We start from the raw sequence: 19791 nt of genomic DNA, 5'->3' as shown, positions 1-19791 counted from the left end.
TAGACAGGCTGGATTGATGGGGTGAGGTCAGTTGTGCAAAGTTCAACAAATTAGAATTCTGGCAATCCAACTCTTTGGTCAAAACAACCTGATGCAAGTCTGCAGGCTTGGAGAAGAGTGACTGGAAAGCTGCCTGCTGGAAAAGGAGCTGGGGTTACAGGTCAGCAGCTGCACACAAGCCAGCTGTACCCAGGTGGCCAAGGCCATGGCATCCTGGCCTGCATCAGCAATAGTGTGGCCAGCAGGACCAGGGCAGGAATTGTTCCCCTGTACGTGGCCCTGGTGAGGCCATACCCAGAGTGCTGTGCTCAGTTCTGGGCCCCTCACAACAAGAAAAACACTGAGGTGTTGGAGTGTGTCAGGAGACAGGGAATGGAGTGGGTACAAGGATTAAGAGAGTAATTCATATGAGAAGCAGCTGAGGGAACTGGGTTTGTTTGGCCTGGGGAAAAGGAGGTTCGTGGGTGACCTTATCACTCTACAACTGCTGGAAGGGAATGAGGAGCCAGGTGGGGGTGGGCTTCTTCTCCCAGGCAAACAAAGACAGGACAGGAGGGCATATACTCAAACTGGGCCTGGGTATGTTCATGTTGGACATCGGGGAGAACTTCTGCACTGAAAGGGTGACTAAGCATTGGAGTGAGCTACTCAGGGATGTTGTGAAGTCCTGACTCCTAGAAAATGTTCAAGAAATAACTGAATGTGGCATTTAGTGCTGTGGTTTAGTTCACAAGGTCATGTTCATTCAAAGGTTGGGCTTGGTGAACTTGGAGGTTTTTTCCAACCTTAATGATTCTACAATACCCCTCAGCTGGTGTCTGTTCTGATATAATTTGTCTCAGAAGGCAGCCATGTCTATTCTTCAATAATAGGAAGGTTAACACCCCTCTCTGCAGAGCAATACCAGACAGGTTATACCTGAGTACCAAGCATAGGTAATAGCTATACAGAGCAATCCTAGGACTAACAAGAATTGGTGATTCATTTTTTTTACTGTTCCTTATTTTTAGCACATTTCACGATAGCTAACATTTTATTAATCTGTGTTGCTTAGCAAGGTGTGCAACCTACATACCTTGTCCTTTACTGAGCAACTTACTCTGATGTTTCTTATCCTTTGTTCTCTTTTAAGAAGTAAAAGCAGAAAATATTCCATGATGGGTGAGACTGTAGACTATAATTCTCATACATTTCCAGTTCTCATTTGGATTAATGCTTCCATGTGATCATCCATTTTGAGTTTTCAATTTCAAAATTTCTATAATTCTTGGTGTTACATGGTCTTGACATAGATATTGCTATTTTCAGTTATAATGGAACAAAACCACCTGGAGTTGGCAATTTCATGTTATCTCTTAAAATGGCAAGAAATTGAAACTAGATTAAGGTTCCTTTCAATCCTAATCACTCTACAAGTCTATGATTTTGTGGTTTCCCGGGCTGCTTTAGGCTTTAGTTCTTCTGGTTTTGAAAAACCAGAGTGCATACAACTTCTTTACTTCTTCATAAGAAGTAAAGAGTGTTTTAATCTGAAGAAATCATAGTCTTCATATGTTACTGACTGTGATGGGTGACTAAGGAAGGTACTAGATTTCCAAGATGACACTTAAGTAAAGAGTGCCTCTGCTAATGTCATGCTAAAGACACTCTGTATTTTGTTTTTCTCTAGATCCTTTAATTAATCCCGGATGTTCACGACTTTTCAGAGTGAGAAAAACCCCTCAGCACCAGATTCAAAACAAAGTCACTATTCCAGTACAATTATTCACCTGAACATTATCTGAAGAAAACAAGCTAGACAACTTGCCTATAAATAAGTCAAAACAGTTTTTATATTGTCTGCTCGATCAAAGAAATAGACAAGAGCATACCTGAATTTGCCAGATTATTTGACAATAAAAATCACTTTATTCAATGGCCAAAAGAGTCACCAGAAAGTTTAACTGTTAATACAGGATAGTATTAGATTTTTAGGAGGAGGATTAGAAGAACTAGAGACCAACTAATTATCTAAATAATTAGAAAAGTATTTAGATTTGATAGTGCCAAAACACCTATACAATTAGACCATTTCACTGATCTAATTTCAGGTATTCATATAATAGCAGTTACATGGCAAGTCAAGTCAGAGAACAGCAATACAGTTTACTCTAGTAGAATAAAAAGAAATCTGGTCTTTCCATTAATAGATCTAGTGCATTACTGTGAATATAAACCAGCCTCAAAACTTCTCCTAACTCCACTGCAACTAATACATTGGATATATTTTTTTGTTATAGAATCCTTCTCTATACTTTTAATCAAAATATAAAAGCCTTCAATGTTTGGTCTAGTCTCTGTCTTCTTCCCTTGCTACCTTTTGAGGCAATTTTTTATCAGAGCATACAAGACTTTCCTCCTTATTTCATTTTTTCAGAAGTACTCACATTTTTTGTAGCTACAGTTTAAGAACATTGTTGCCCTTAAATGTATTCCTCCCCAACACATCAAATAAAACTTACACTAATTTAGTATGAGTTTCTCAGAGCAGACATAAAAAAAATCTTTTTAAAAGTAGGGCCAACTTTAAATACTCTAATACTGTACAACATATATTTACACTAGCAACTTATGAATTCATAATAAGGTAATATTATATTAAGAACACTACTGTGGATATAACACATAGCTCTATATAGCTTTCTGTAATAGCTAAATAAATACTAATTAATTCTTTTTTACTCCATTTCTTCTTTTTTGGTATTATATCTAAATGCCTTAAAGTCAACCTGAGAAGCTGTGGACAAAGAGATACAACACAATTTCCTTGAAATTATAGAAATGGCACAACTTCCTTTAGTAGATTACAACCTCTCAAAAAAAGTATAAATCTAGATCCTTGGATGGTCTTTCAAACAAACTGCAAAAGAAGTAAACTTCACTTGAAATCCTGTCCTGGAGTAACTATTGGCCAAGGTGCTGTGAGATCTATAATCTCAAAATAATTAATATCTCCACAGATATTTCACAAAGTCTCTCATGTCATTGTACAAAGTGTTTTCAAAAGATCTGGTTACCAACACCTCTTCTTCCCCTTCTCACCCCAGAATTTTCATATTTTTAATGATGATGATTGAGAATTATTCTGTGGATCACCTACCTACAAAAAGCTGGCTGTTGAGCTGCAAGCGAATATGTCCATCAGGTGGAGCACTGTGAGATCTTTGAGGAAGCTGATCTATTTGTAAGGAAGCCTCTTTGACATTTCGTTCAGCCTTCACATAATGCCATTGGTTGTCATTTAAGGAATTGCGTGATTGCACTATGACTTCGCTGGGTCCATTTCCCACGTCAAATGAAAAGACCACCTCAGACGGAGCTAGAAAAAGGATAGTAATTAACAGACATTTGAGTAAGTTCTTAATTAATTGGCTCACAAAATAATTAATAGCAGAACAAGCTACTTTAAGGTTTAGCCTACTATTTCATGGGATAAGACTCATTGTTTTAGAGGAAGACTTTACTTCAGGGGCCTGCAGCCCATTCTTCATACTCACTGACAGCAAGAGCAATGATTTATGCACCGCATGGAAACCAATCAGTTGGTGGACCCCTGGAGAGCATAGTAGTCAAGGAACAGTAAAATGTGCTAGCTTTGTGATTTTTCGGTTTGGATGAAATTCATCTCTTGATTACATGCAAATTGATTGCTGTTGTTAACTGTATTTAAATTATCACAACTATTATCCAACCAGCATATTCTACTGTCTATTCCCTTTTGTTAATTATTCATATAGTCTCTACAAACATCAGAGGGAAGATTTTGATGTAGTTTATAAAATTATGATGTAAATTGAGTTTTTCTCTAAGCAATTTTCACATTACACAGTTTCATGGTTTGCCTAGAAAATCATAACTGTATCTTTTCAGGTCAAAATATAAAGATGAGGAATAGGCCAGAAAACTGAAAATCTGAAAACTGTGAATATTCTCTATGAAAGTCTTTCTTTCATATATTCAAAGGCAATAATCTATGATAAAAAAGCATTCTCTATGCAATGGATAGCCATTACTTTGAATTATTAAGAATTTCATTAAAATATTATAGAGAAGATTCCATGGATCCAAAAAAAAGTTTCCTATTTACGTCATCGAATTCTGACAGAAAAGCAAAAAAATTAGGAGTCAAGGAATTAGGTGAGCTTTACATAACATTTTAAAGAGGAATTTATTGAACTAGAAAAAAATATTCTATACAGTATTTTTACTTTCTTTTCACCTTTTAAAATATTTTAAACATTTTAAAACATTTAAATCCACTTTGGCCAAGCTTTAGAATGAGTAATGTCACACATTTGCAATCCCTTAAGCCCTAAATTTTGTTCCTATAAAGTAGTTTTCTATAATAGTTGAACCTAAGACAGAAAAGTAAAATGGGAAATATATAAACCGTTTCACTTACTAAATAAAATAAAGCATATTGTGCAGTCAATTTATAAATGGAATGCCTTTTGTAATAAATTACCTCTTCTGCTTAAAAATCAACAGTTTTACATAATAATAAGAAATAATTGATGTCTAAACACAGCTCCACAGTAAAATAAATTAATTTTAGGATAAATTTCTTTTATTTAGAAAAAGCTGAGAACTCACTCCCCCTTAATAGAGGGATAAAAGGAAAAAAAAAAGCCAACCACACAGTAGGAGAACAAAAGAAACGGAAAGTCCATGTGACTGGCTAAAAAGAATTTCTACTGAATGTTACCTTCTGCAGAGAGGTCTTTGTAATCTTCTGGATACTGTTGGAGTTTAGCCTGAACACACAAGTTCTGCTTTGAACTCACTGAATGGGCCTATTAAATAGCATATCAGAATGACAGATCTGACAAATAATGTTACTGTTAAGATTTTAAAGGCAAGAAAACACATAATAAAGATTTTGAAATAATCACTTCAATAACGAATTATGTTAGTACCACTAAAAAATTAATATAATCTTGAAAAAATCCCTTAAGTTCCACATATGATAGCTGAAATAAAAAGAATGGGTGTATGGTCATCCATTGTAGTGTCTGAAGTCTAACCAGAATATGTCAGCAAAAGTGAAAAATATAATCACTTAACATTTTACAATATTATAAGTATTTCTGCTAATAACAGCAACACTGCAAATTTGAAAGAAAATTTAGGTTTATATGAATCACCAAGAAAATATGCCACGTGGAAGGATGATGCTGGGTTCTAAAACGTGTTGTCTTGCAACAAAGGACATAGGCACAGAGCACTTCGGTCATTTCTTAGGCAGCAGAAGAGAATGCATCCAGGAGTCCTCTCCTGGCACAAAAGTATTTTTTGAGTCCTTCCTACACTGATGTTACTTAAAAACTATCCAAGTATTGCGGGAACTCTTGTAACCCTAGTGCATTCAAACATAGGCAGAGCACAGCTACAGACTGGCAAAGTGGAGTGGAAGATTGCTGGCAATTATAGAGTGGTCAGTGACTAGCTGTGGCTAGAACGACAAACAGAAAGCAGAGCTACAGAGAACCATCCAGAGCATTGAGTTGAGCATCGTGGGCAGAGGCAGAAAGTGATTGCCAATTAATATGCTACAGAATGCAAAATCCTACCGTTTTCCATAAAAGAAACTGTTGAACTGCACTCACCCTGGTTGTAAATTTGGGCAGACAAAGTAGTTGCATATTAGATTTTTCTGATCTACTTCCAAAGCAACTGCAGAAGTTCAACCAAATCAATACACTGTGGTGTTTCCAACCCTATTTTAAATTTATATTTAAGTCTTTGGAAATAAACCTTCAGTGAGCATTCAACATTAAATATCCAGATTTTGGCTAGAACATGTAACCTTTGGTCCTTTGGTCCTCTAAGTATTTAGCAGAGTGTACTCTTCAGAGTTCAATTGGCTTTATTGCTTTCAACCACTACTTGTGCAGAAAATGAGGAAATCAGGAAGAAGTTCAACATGCATTTATAACTTATTGCAAAACAAAAATAAGAAATGAAGAATCTTCTTTGAGATAAGTATCTTCCTTAACCTCTGTTTTAAAATACAGTTAGGATGCACACACCATTTTTGCAACAGTGTTCTAGAATATAAGCGCTACAGTGTTTATAACTTCATAAAACCAACAGAATAGCTTTAAGTTTCACATTTCCTATTAAGTTTCTGGATCTGACTTTTTGTAAGAAGCAAGACTTCAGTCTGAAGATCACTACCCCATATGTAAAAGCATTAGATATAAAGTTTGAAAACAATCAATAAAATTACAAAATATCAGTCTTCCCAACTACTGAATGTCAAAAGTTAGACATAACTTTTAAACATTTTATTACATCATCATCTAAAACAGTGACATCTGAAATTTACATTGTTTTTATTTATTATTACATAAATAAAATATATTAATTTATTTTAAACTATTAAGAGAACATCAAGTGTAGGCTGGTAATTTACATTCATATTTATTATGTTTTATGTGGTGAAATCTATATCATCTTGTTCCGTATGAAATGCTCAAGTTAATTTTTTTTTTTTGAGAAAGGTACTCTTGATGGAAATATATATTGCTCATTTCTGGCTGATATTTTCCTCAATAAAAACAGACAGTTCTGGATCCTCTACAAACAATCCTCCATATAATTTACATATGACATACAAAAAATAATAGGTCTGTCTACTCAACAGATTAGGGTTTTTATGGAAATGAAGAAATATCTCTATGTGCTACACAATAACGAGATAACTTTGCTTTTTTAGATGCTGAAATTACAGACCAATTCAGCCTTTTGCTTTTTCTCACACCTCCCTACTCATATAAAGTCATTTAAAATCCATAAGTATGCAGTGCTTTGTACGTTCATGAATGAATGGGACAAGTAAGTGACATGAGTCTGTCTTCATAATATTATTCTGAAGAAAAACTTACAGTCTTCTGAAGAAAAACTTACAGTCTTCTGACAAATGTCTAAATAAATTCAGTTATCAGAAGCATTCCTTTAATGCTTCCATGATTTTCCTGTTTATTTTGAAAATTGAAAATAATTTATCAGACAAGACTATCATCAATGCTTCTGAGAGCCTCCACTAAAGTGCTGACCCAGCACATTTTCTGTATTGTATGACACTGAGTTTACAAAGCTACTGGCCTTTAAACTGTTCACAGAGCTTTAACAGAAGGAAGTTTTCATACTGCCAAAAAACATGGTAAAACAATATTGAAAACAGGGTAGTTTTCAAATGCAGCACTATACTTTGTGATGATGAGAAACAAATTCATTAAACACTATAGAGTACCCTACAATTGAACTATGTACGGAAGGTGTTTTCCTGTTTGTTTCATTAACATAAGATGTTAACATGGACAAAAAACCCCAAGAAAGTAAAATATTTTACTTTTTAATAAAATTATTTAAAGTTTCTCCAGTAATATTTTGCAATACAACACATATATTTATTTTTACTCTTCCCCAGAAAATACTGGAGTCTCAGAACAAAATTCATTTAGAAAAAAATGAGGAACTGTCTAATCCCAAGGTAAAAAGTGTTCCAAAGAACTCTCAGAATCACCAGGCAAACACAAGATTTTTCAATTAATGTGACATTTCAAATTAATTCAAAAACCTAATGAAAAAAATGCTTCAGCCTTTTAAATATTCTCTCTTCTAATAAAAAGCAATGTAAGAATAATACATTGAGTCAACTAAGATAAAGGTTTCATTTGACGTTGGTCACCTTATGTCGGATTTAGTGGGATATTTAATTCTCTCTTATGCAACAAAAAATTATTTCTGCTTGTAAGTCTAAGAATTTGTGTCTGCACAAATAAAATGAAACAAAATTGAAAAAAGAAAAAAAAATATGAGAATGTGTGACTTAAGATACTGTGCCACAAAAGATCTGAGTCACGCACAGTGACTGAGTGAATCTTCCAGCAGCCACATACAATGCCTAATGTTAAAATGTGTAAGAAGAAAATTTGGTGGCATGGATGCCCTGAACAAAAGAAGCAGAAACAGTCTTAGCAGTCAGGGGCTGATTGCTGTGCTTTTAGATTAAGAAACCTCTGTGGCAGAAAATTTTCTCAAATGGATACTTGTTTAGTTTCAGTGTTATGATTTTTTTCAATAATGATTAAGAACTGGTGGTAGTAGAAGTAATAAAAGTAGAGAACACTTTTTAAATACTCCCCCTTTAAATTAAATAAAATCCAATTTTTATTATAATAACAGTAACAACAACAAAAACACCATCAGTCATATTACTTACACTGTAACTCTATCCTTATGAAGTCTTGAATTCCCAGGTTCTCTAAAAACACTCCTGAGGAAGCAGTAGTTTTAAAGAAAAATGACACATCTGCACTGAGTTCTCCATGGAAGGTGGGGAAATGCAGGTAGGATGTCTCTGTGTTGAAGGAAGCTGAATTCCAAAATGTTCCTGGATAACAGAATGAAAGGATGATAGATATAGTGTTATCTAACATTTCAAGTTCAAATTTTATAGCAAGGAAAAGAGACCTGTTATCATTGTAGTCCAGTGAAATTTACCAGATATCTTAAAGAATATAGGACAAATATCCTTGCAATTATTGTAGAATAAATTTATAAAAATTGTAAAATTTAATAAATTACCATAGACATTTTCCTGGTTTTATTTATTTTTCAGCGAGCATTCAATCATAATTTGCAAACTTTTATTATTGATCATTAAAATTTTGTTATTGATTATTAAAATGCTGATGTAAAATCTTTGATATTACCCTCTTCTAATAAGGACATAATCTTCATTTATGGTGGTCAACTAGAAGTTCTTTGTTAATATTGCTGAATATTTACAGATACATAAGTATTTCTTTATTATGTTACATTGCATTCTAAACCAAATGAGACATCAATACTTTCTTACCTAATTGATCAACACCATTGCATATTCTCCTGATAATGGTCTGATTTTGGTCTAGCAGTTATGCAAAACTAATTTTTGCTCCAGCCATCCTCTGCTTTCAGGATGGGAAGGGAGAAGCAAAAAAAAAGAAAACCAAAAACAACAACAAAAAAATTTTGACAATTTCTCTCTCCCTGCAAAATCAAACCCTATAACACAGTGTATATGGAGGCCTAGTCCAGAGACAGTGAAGTAAAATTATAGTCCAGTCCTTCATTCCAGCAGTTTTACCATTTTAGGAAGGGTTTGGATCCCAAACCTTCAAAACCGTAGAACAGCGGGATGACAGGATTTTCACACATATTCTGGCAATTGCTCGTTGTGACTTTTGGCGCTCAGGAGCATTGCCAGCAATCACGAGTTACAGCAGCCATCGGGACAACATTTACACGGCGAGGCAGCTGTGAACAGATGGCTGGGGCTGGGAGGGGAATGCCTAGCTCTGCACCTCGCTCTCCTGGGCTGCCTTATGGGCTTCTTGAAGTTGCCAGCCTCTGAAAAGTGACACCAGAAAAGCAGCAGCCTTATATATTGGCATCGATTTTAAGCCCGTGTTCCTCAGCTGTTTCAGGTCATGGCTCCCACAGAGCAAACTTCACAACAGTTGTGAGTCAAGTGTACCACAGCTACTTAAAAATAATGGGTTGGCTGTTACCAGTAATTCAAACACAATAGGAAGTTTAATACTGTAATTTATACAAAATTAGTACAACATTGCCAACAATTAGAAGAAAGTCAATAGTGGCAGTAACAGTCCAGTAAAGTAATGACACAATTAGCTTCATTGAAGCATTTGAATTATATTTGTAAATCAAAATGGAATCCTTGGGGGAGGGTAGGGATAAGAAGTTTTATATTTTCTCTCTTAATTTACTGCCTTTTCTTGTCTAACTGTTCTTTTTCTCAGCTCTGAAAACTGTGTGATTTATGAACATAAAGATACTCTATCAATAACGCAGGTTAAATATAGGCTTAGGAAAAGCATATTACAAATTATATTGTTGTAAATCATGTTGGGAAAATAATTTCTTCACTTTATGACATCTGGCTCGCAATTTCCCATTTAGTTTTCTGGAACTGCCAAATGCCATTTGGTTAGGAAATCAATATTATTCAGGATTTTATCTAAGCAGTAAGATTGCAGTCTTCCTATGAGTAAAAAGAAGGGAGATCCTATTCTTACAAATTATACATAAAGTTATTTTTATTGAAAAAATTGCATAAGTTTTTGGCATATATCAACTAGTCTTACCAACTTGAAACTGTAAAATAAAAAAGAGACAATAATGAAAAGACAGATAAATAAACCTTCTCAAAACAATCATGCAATTGCAATTTGTAGCACTCTACAAGTTCCAACTCAACGCTGAAATCTCTTCATCATTTGTATCGATTCCTTGTGATATCTCTAACACTTGCATCTTCATTCTGTCAGTAGGGACACTTAGTCTTGAGACAGAGAAAAAAAAGAACTTATGTTGCCAAACAGTATATTTTGTACTTTTTTTTTTTTTTTAAACTGTAAGATCCATAGATAAAAGACCAGAAGGGAGAACTGCAATCATCTAGTTCAATGTCTGATATAACACAGACTATACAAATTCCCTGAAACAATTCTTGTCTGAAAAAGATAACTTAGTCTAGGAAAAATATTCGATTGCATTAAAACATGTCAATTTATGAAAATTCACAAATGCTTTTACTATCAGTTGGTGTGCATATATATGTATTCACACCTAGTCTAGCTTCAAATCCCAAACATTAAATAATTTTCTGGTTTTATTTCCTGCTTTCATAATATTATTTGGAATTTATTCCTCTATGAAACTCCTTTTAAGTTTAACAATCACCTCAGATTATGCCCAAAAATCAGAAAAGAGATTTAAATGCTTTCACTAAAAATGAACCTCAACTTTAATGCTATCCTTACATTCTCTTCCTATATTGTAAAACTGTAATCACAGGCTTGTATTAAACCTCTTGATTATGCAGAAAGCTGCAAAGAGGATGAAAACAATGCTGATTAGACTGAGGTTAGGACAAATATGAATTAATAACAATTTATATAAAGCTAAATAAACGGGAAGAGTTGAACACGCAGTTTACAACTACTCCTGCAATTGAAAGCAAAAGACATGCTCTGATTTCTCAGGGTACTGAAGAGATTGCTTCTGCTAAATTAGAAATTTATTGTGCTGCTTTAATGAAGGTATCACTTACAATTGGTTAATACAGTTAGTCTCTGTTACATCCAAAACTCACACTATTTGGTTTTTCTTTCTTCATTTAAATGTCAGAGAACTCACATTGAATGCATTATCTGCTTGCATTTACATGCTTGCACTGCCATTTTGCAGTTGAATTTACTTTTATTTTATTCAGCCAATTAAATGACAGTCCATTCAATACCTTACTAGAGTCTATCAGTCTCCCCATCAGTATCATCTTTATCTTTATTTAATGTAAATTCCTGCTGAATGATACCTTATCTTTACAATGCTTTATAGTATCTTTACATTATTTTTACGAAACTCTATGTAATCAATTTTATTTTGGGTCCAGGAATCAATCTTATGCTGACAGATTATAATCACTCATTTAATACAATATTTTTTAAATAAATAATTTTAATACAATAATTAGATATATTTCAATATATTGGATTTATTTATATATCCTAATACTTACTTTCTATTCATAGAAATAAATCAGAATATGTCTACTCAGTTCTTGTAATGAAAAGAACAAGAACAAAAAACACCCAACATATAAGGTGGCTTTTTCTTTAATCTACTCATAGTAGTTAACTCTGTTGGAATTCATTCAACATCTAGCTTTTACTTCAATAATGACAAAAATAGTGGAGATAAATCTTTTTTAATGAAGACCACAGAATTTCTATCTATTAATGTTCCAAAGACGTTGTTCATGCTCATATGATTCAAAATCTTTCAGTTGATAGATGTTAATGTTAATCTTAAATTTCATTTTATTTAGATGCATTTTTCAATTTGATATCAGCAGTCCTATCATACAACTTATTGAACATATTGTATTGTAGAGCAGAAAAGGGGATATAGAAATTAATCAGGAATAAATCAGTACTTCATTTTGAAGATGACAGAAAAGTGTGAGTGCTACTCATATGCATGGTGCTGTCACCAAATACTATTGATTTTTTTTTTTTAATGGCTATATTCTTCTAGAATATGTTTAGTAGTTTCATTGTACCTTGGCATCTTATAAATATAGTAAGGCAACTTTATCACAAGTGGTGAAAAAAATCAATAACATCTGAATACAATTTTTAAGACTTTATAAAATAAACTATATTTATATTTATATTTATATTTATATTTATATTTATATTTATATTTATATTTATATTTATATTTATATTTATATTTATATTTATATTTATATTTATATTTATATTTATATTCGATTGGGGGGGGGGGGGTTTGTTGGTTTTTTTTTTTCTTACAGAAGGCTATTCTTTCCTGCCTTGTTCTGACTAATATGGTTTGGTTTTCTTATAATTAACGTACTTCATTGAAGAGATCAACCCTTAAAATCTTAAATCCTTGAAGAAGCCACGTACAGTAATGGTATGTTAAATAAAAAATATGCAACAATAGGCAACTTCTTCTGGACTGCATTGATACATGACTTTTCAGAAGCACCCAAACAAGTAACTCTAATTTGGAAACTTAGTGGAGTGCATGGTTCACGATAATTCAATTCAACAATTATTCATGGTTCTACTTTATTTTGCTGTAGGCTTAAAATTTTTTCTTTTCCTCCAAGTAACTGTCCTACAAGGAATAGATTATTGATGCAATAAGAATTTATGATCTTTTAGATTCAAGTCATTTAATGAAGTATTGAATATATTATAAATACCAATAAACTTTCTCATCCATGTTTTTACATGGTATGCTAGTCAGTTATTCCGAAAAAATTATGTCTGTCAGATAGAAGAAAAGCCTATTTAATAAAGGATACTTCCTGTGAAATACAATTGTATCATTTAGTTCTAGAGGGCAACAGAAGCAAAAATAAGCAACGATCTCTTTGAAGAGTTCAAGTAACACTGTGAGTCCAAGAATATCTATTCTCCCTTTTTTGACAGCACTTCTGAAAATTGGGTATTTTCCACTACACCTTCCTGATATTCTTCACCTATACAAAGGTAAACATTATTAAAAATACATTTAATTAGACCCTCATGGGTGTCAGCTACCTCAGGTTAGGAAAAAGGTCTTAATAATAATCTGCTTTCCTTCTTCAAACTGTTGTTAGAAGCAGCAGCCTGGCAAGAGAGTTTAAATTTCATTGTTTTTTTCTAGTGTGAAAATTTATATGTAAAACTCAGAAATTACTGCAAGCCATAGCTCTTTACATTAACTGTAAAACTGAATATTAAAGAAAATGTTAATTATAAAATCTATGCTGATACATAATTACCATTGGAAAAAAATCTACTAAGTCCTACACGCATTATTTATTATAACACATAATATATTATATGTGAGGAATTATGCTAATATATTTCAATATAGTCTACATATAATATGTAAAACTTATAATAATTATATATATTATATCATATATATTATGTATATATATAAAATTTCCTATGTAGGCTATATCACAGAATGAATTACATCGTGAAAGACTTCTGAAATCATCAAGTCCAACTTTTAACTGGACACCACCTTGTCAACTAGACCATAGCACTGAGTGCCCCATCCTGTCTTTCCTTAAAAACCTTCAGGGATGATTACTTCACAGCCTCCCTGAGCAGCTCACTCCAGTGTTTAACAACACTTTCTATGAAGAAATTCCCCTGATGTCCACCCTGAACATCCCCTGGGGCAGCATAAGCCCGGTGTCTTCTTGTCCTGTTTCTGGTTGCCTGGGAAAGAGGCTGATCCACACCTGGATACACACTCCTTTCAGGCTGTTGTAGAGAGTGATAAGGTCACCCCTGAGCCTCCTTTTCTCCAGGCGAAACATCCCTATCTTCCTCAGACTCTCCTCATGGGACTTTCTCTCCAGGCCCTTCATCAGCCTCATTGCCCTTCTCTGGATTTCATTACATATCATGCTATCAAATATTTATATCATAATTTCATAATATGGGTAATATTTCATATATTATACATTATAAATATTATGTCTATATATATAACATGCCAAAAATTATATAATAACTTGTATTTAGATATTTTATTATATACAGTCATAGAATTTGTGGTTTTCTTGACAAATTGTACTTTGGGTTTATGTCCAAATCTATGACATAATTATTCTCCTTCAAAAGTGGTGTTGTTTTCTCAAATTTTAGTTCTTAGCACCTTAAATACATCTTCTCATACTGTCTTTATGATACAAATGACTGAGAAAAAAAAAGTCAATGTTTTTATTTCAAGGTTTTTGCTGTATTATGACCATGAAGTGTTATATTTTGAAATCTTTTCACTGGGCTTATTTCAGTTCAAAATTGCTTCTTTTTGAAGTCAAATACTATAATGTTGTATGACATTACAAGCATATTTCTCTGACATTCAGATTGAGTTCTTGTGCTTGTTCTCATGATATTTTAGAATTCTACATCACAGCTTGTCTAGAAATACTGTGATCATTCATCATCAGTGTGTGAAATATTGCAGCAATTCAATCACCCAGACTAAGCAAACATCAAATGAAGCCAGGGAGGTCAATGGGTGTCAGAACTGTCTGTTTGTTTTAGAGATTACTCTGAAGAAGTTAGTTGACTTCCATTTTAAGATCTGTCACATCTGAACTCAGGTTATGTAATTAATAATACTTGGGAACTTGGTGAGTAGTGGAATTCAAATTCTTCTCCCCTAGTAATTAGAATTACCCAAGCTCTAAGTGTTCTGTTTTCACGGCTGTCTTCATCACTGGCTTCACTGTCTGTGGCCACAAGGGAGGTCTGCTGAATCACAGGCTGAGTGAGCGTGGCCAGTCAACTGAGGGAGGTGGTTACACCCCTCTATTCGGCATTTGTAAGAGAGCACCTGCATTGGGCTTCCAATTTCCTTTCCCCTAGCAAAGGAAAACATTAATAAACAGGAGGAAGCATTGTGGAGGCCACCAGAATGTTCAGGTCTGGAGCACTTGTCCTGCCCTTCAGGCTGGATGAGCAGGGCTGCTTCAGCCTGGGGAGGGAAAACGTTTTCTGGGGAACCTTATAGCAGACTCCAAAACCTAAGTGGAAATCATCAAACAGATACAGGGTCTTTGCTTTGGTGTAAGGTGTGAGTATCAAAGACAGTGCTTATAGTGAAAGCACATATAAAAGTAAAAAGTCTTGATAAAAGTGAAAAGAAATTCTCACTGGGGACAGCCAAGCAGCAGAAGAGGTTGCCCAGAAAAACTGTGCAGGCTCCATCCTTCAATGCTTCAAAAGCCAGTTTGACAAAGCACTGAGAAATCAGATCTCTACCCATGGCTAATCCTGTTGTAAGCAAGAGACCTCCTGAGGTCCTGTCACACTGAATTAAACCATAATACTATATCACAGCCCCATGATATGTAGGAGAAATGATAGTTCACAATCAGACGTCAGACTAGTGAAGTGAAAGAACCCAACGGGATTTTTAAGTCTTATAAATTTTCATAGGAAAATTAGAATGCAGTGCTGAAACACCCATCTGTTAAGAAATCTTCCTTGACAAGACAGAGATGATACAAAAACAAATACATACTAATGTATATTTCTTTAATTTATGCACTTTCCTGAGTGAGCTTAAACACATAAATCAGTACTGGTATTTCTCTTATCCATATAAGCTGAAGAAATATGATGAAGGAGGAAACTCACATAAAGAATAAAAATATTTCTAAATATTATATCTATCATATATTAAACATAATTTTTATAGATAACAGATAAGTTAATGAAAACTGATGAGGTAACATATGATTTAAAGAAATTAACCTAATTGCATATTGTAATAACTTACTCAACTATATATCAAATATGGTTCATCCAACTCTTCAGTTGAGTTCTTTGGGGTAGTTTATAGCATTTCTTCTCCTAATTCCTAATTTTTGATTGCAAACAGCAGCAGGCATAGAATTTTGTGTAATACGTTACTATTGAACATAAATCAAGCGTTTTCCATTGAATAGGGAAATTATTATAAACAAAAGTATTATCACAAATCTTCAATAAGGTGTGTTTTGCGTAAACATATTATTCTGATTACCACATATATATATTCAGAATGTAAACCTAGAATTATTGTGTAAATTTATAAAATTTGAATTCTTACAGGTAGTTGAAAATTTGCATGTAGGTATTGCATACACTGAGTTACTCTCCCACTGTATAGAAGTTCAGAGGAGATAAAGTGTGCAATGTTTTGTGATGGACACATGCATAGCTGGTGAAGGGTATGTCTGCAAGACATGGTAACCAGCTATGAACTCCCCTACATGTAATTAAATTATTCATGTATTCATGAATTCATAATTTAATTCCAGTTGGATAAACCAAAATATCTGTTTGAAAACTATTATAACACTTTCTGTTTTCACTATTGATGTGTATCATGAAAAATGCATTTTTACAATGTCGATGGATTGCACTGGATGATGACCGGTTTTTTCTAATTCCAAGAAGAACTGGATGAAGTTTTTAGAGAAGCCTATCTTACGCTTGTAACAAATAACATTTAAAAGTTATAGCAGAAAAAATGCATCATTGTTTAGCAAAACTTTTCAGTAGTTACTTACTATCACCACGGCAAAGCAAAGGCCCCAGTTTGAAAGCAGCTTCCGAGTTTGGTCTGCCAGTATCTGTGATCACAATTTCTGTTACTGGTAGATGGTCCTTGTAGGAGAGGAAGCCAGTATCATTAGTCCTGAAAAGGTAAAATGAAAGCCACAGCTCTCCTAAATGTTTCCAAAAAATATTTCATTATCATTGACACATTCCTGAGGAAAAGGAAAGAAACTTTAAAAAAAGAAACAGGCTGCCTAAAATTTGTATGCGTGCATATGTGTTTGTATATGTGTGTGATACAAAAAAACTGTGAATAGAAACATATTCTTTGGAGTTGATATTGAGCTCATTTGACAGGACTGAAAGGATTTAATTGGAAGTGGGTAGTTTTATGGTTGTGCTGGTCTAGACAAGCGTGAGAAAAGTCCCCTTGAAGTAACTAACTGGCTGCCTAAGTCAATGAATTTGCCCAAGTCAAATTTGCAAATGAATTTTATGTCTCTGAGGAGATACTGTATCTGTAATTCACTCCATCATCAATTTGGAATATTTAGTGGCTTAACATAACTTTCAAGTAAGTCTACTTTTTTTCTTTCTGCCTTGAGAAAAGTTTAAAAAATCAAATAGAAACGTACAAAGTCATGCTGACTACAGGAAAAGCAGCATATGCTACAAATATGAAACTTGCAGGAAAGAAAGTATACAACTTTGTACTCAGAGCACGCATCTAGAACTTGTAATATTAGACCTAATTCCTTGTTTAAAATCTTTGTTGACTTAGTGCCAGACCTTAATTTTTAAATTTCACAAGCACCAGTTTTGGCCCTGAAATTCCTTTCCCCAAACCCATGGAAATGTTCAGTTACTCAGGGCTATTCTGGAAAATTCAATCTGTCCATTCAATCCATTCATGGTTGAATATTCCCTCTAAAGGGCAAAGCAAATAGTTCAGAATAAACAGCAGAAACTCGGAGAGGAGAAGCAATCTAGAGACTCCACTGCTTAGAGATGAAACATAAGACATACCTCAGGAAGAAATCCATGTTTCTCTGAGAATGTCATTTGGCTTAGCAACCTTGTCTTTCAGTGCACAGTGCACTGGGACTAAGACAATAGGGAGACAGTCCACTCTCATGCTAAATAAAATTAGCGACCTTTTTCCCTTCTCCCCTCTCCCTTTCCCCTTCCCATCATCATCATCTTTCTCCTGCACACAATTTCTGTTTATCTGTTTCGGAGCACAGTGCAAACAAACGGACATTTTTTCAGTAAACTATTTTGCTTAAGTGAGGAATGAAAACATGTTTTTTTAAAAAAAATGTTAATTTTTCATGAGGTGAGATATTGCACGTTTCTAATTTAGAACTTAAAGAAAATTCCTCAAAACACCAATAGTGTTTGCTTCAGTAAAATGAAGCTGTAAACAAAATGAAACTGAATAGAAATTATCTTCTTCTGAGACGATTTGCAATTTTTAAATTTTTAGGACCAGATTTTTAAAAAAATAATATTTCTGTTCTAGAGTTCTAGAGATTTAAAGTTTTTGATTAGTCAGGTAAGGAGTTTAGAGTTAAATCTATGTAAGAAATAAGACAGATTTCATTATAAAAGTGGACTGTCAAAACCAGTGTGTCAAAACAGTGGTGTGTAACTAGTTCTCTATGCTCAAAATGCATCTCAAACAAGCAGAACTTCTACCTTTCCACCCAGTGAACAGTACCTAGTCAACTGATTCAAAACAGTAGCTTCTAGGGAAGCAAATACAATCTTAATCACAAGTACCAAAATGAGTGTACACATAACTGTTGTAACACTAGAATCACTGGGAAGAATCTCTACTTATAAGTGTCAAAAGTGATACAAACAGAAACATAAACCCAGATTCATTATTCTTTCCATTTTATACACTCATAAACATCTCAGCAACTTACTCGAAATGGATGTACATGTGAAGACATGCACATAATCCTCTCATCTACTGTATTTACAAATATGCTACCATTATAAATTAACCTATATATGTGAGCATGGATTGAATGAATGACAAAACTAAGCAAGAATATTTTACATGTATGAGAAAATTTGCTCATTTTTTTCCCAAAATGCATTTGTCTTTTAACACTTATTTATAAAACACACTGGTTTTATTTTCATGCAGCATAATAATAGGGAAATTCTTAGTGTTATATGTGTTTCTTTACTCTCTTTATCAGAATTAATGTTGCAGCTATCGCCCTGTGAATTTTACTGCAATAGCAAATTCTTTTCTCCATAAATCTTTGAAGCTTGTGAAGAATTGTTCTTAAATCAACTCTTTCTTGTACTTTCATTTCTGTGTCTGCTGAATTTCCTGCTTATGTTGAGGGAACGAGCATTTTCCAACCCAACTCATTAGTCTCTCCTTTAAAGGAAGGGTGGAGCTTCAGAAGAAAAAAATGATGCATCGCCTGATTTTGCACACATCAAGTTGTTCCTAAATATCTTACATTCTCCTACTTTCAAAAAAATAGATATTGATGCATTTTTTAAATGCATATATTAATGTACTCACTGAACTTGATTTATGTAACTTACACGGACTTCAAAATTTTAAGACTATAAAGGTTTCTTCAACAGAAGAGATTTAATCTGAAAAGTCCCTCTGCTTTATCAAAGCCTATACTGCACTGCAGCTATGGTTGAGAAAGTTGTATCTGATCCTACTACATAAAAAGTCAGGTTCAGATTTGACATTGTAACAAGAACTTATCCATTATATTATTTATTTGAATGTTATCGTAAATGACCCCAGAGAATTTTAGACACAAGTGGAAGGTGTACATCCTAGAAATTCATTCATTCTCTTTGAATAGGACTCCATATGAGTTCTTTGCTTCATTGATAGCAAGAGTATTAATTTTAATTATCTATGTTATAGATGAAAAAAAGAGTGTAAAAAGTCTAAACCTTAAAGTGTAGTTATAGATTATGCTAAAAAGTAACTTTTTTTTCACAGAATGTTTTATTTGAACTTTAATTACACTCAGTAGTCTAAAACTAACTGAAGTTCTGCTAAAGAACTGTTGTCTTAATCTGCAACATGCAATAT

The 19791-nt window shown here is 33.7% G+C and overlaps 1 protein-coding gene across 2 annotated transcripts in view; it reads right to left on the bottom strand.

The window, feature by feature from the left end:
• The window catches only part of CNTNAP4 (contactin associated protein family member 4), a 193761-nt gene that overhangs the window by 15422 nt on the left and 158548 nt on the right, over positions 1-19791 (bottom strand). For both annotated transcript variants that reach the window (XM_014869079.2, XM_088157395.1), the window contains exons 15-17: positions 16715-16842; positions 8267-8437; positions 3140-3358 (exon numbers count right to left, since the gene is read on the bottom strand). In XM_014869079.2, the coding sequence (XP_014724565.2) occupies positions 3140-3358; positions 8267-8437; positions 16715-16842 (518 nt within the window). The remainder of the gene's footprint in view (positions 1-3139; positions 3359-8266; positions 8438-16714; positions 16843-19791) is intronic.

This window comes from Sturnus vulgaris, chromosome Z (assembly GCF_052056855.1).
Source record: "Sturnus vulgaris isolate bStuVul1 chromosome Z, bStuVul1.hap1, whole genome shotgun sequence".
Taxonomy (NCBI): Eukaryota; Metazoa; Chordata; class Aves; order Passeriformes; family Sturnidae; genus Sturnus; species Sturnus vulgaris.
The sequence above is the reverse complement of the archived record's forward strand: the minus strand, read 5'-3'. Positions and strand labels throughout refer to the sequence as shown.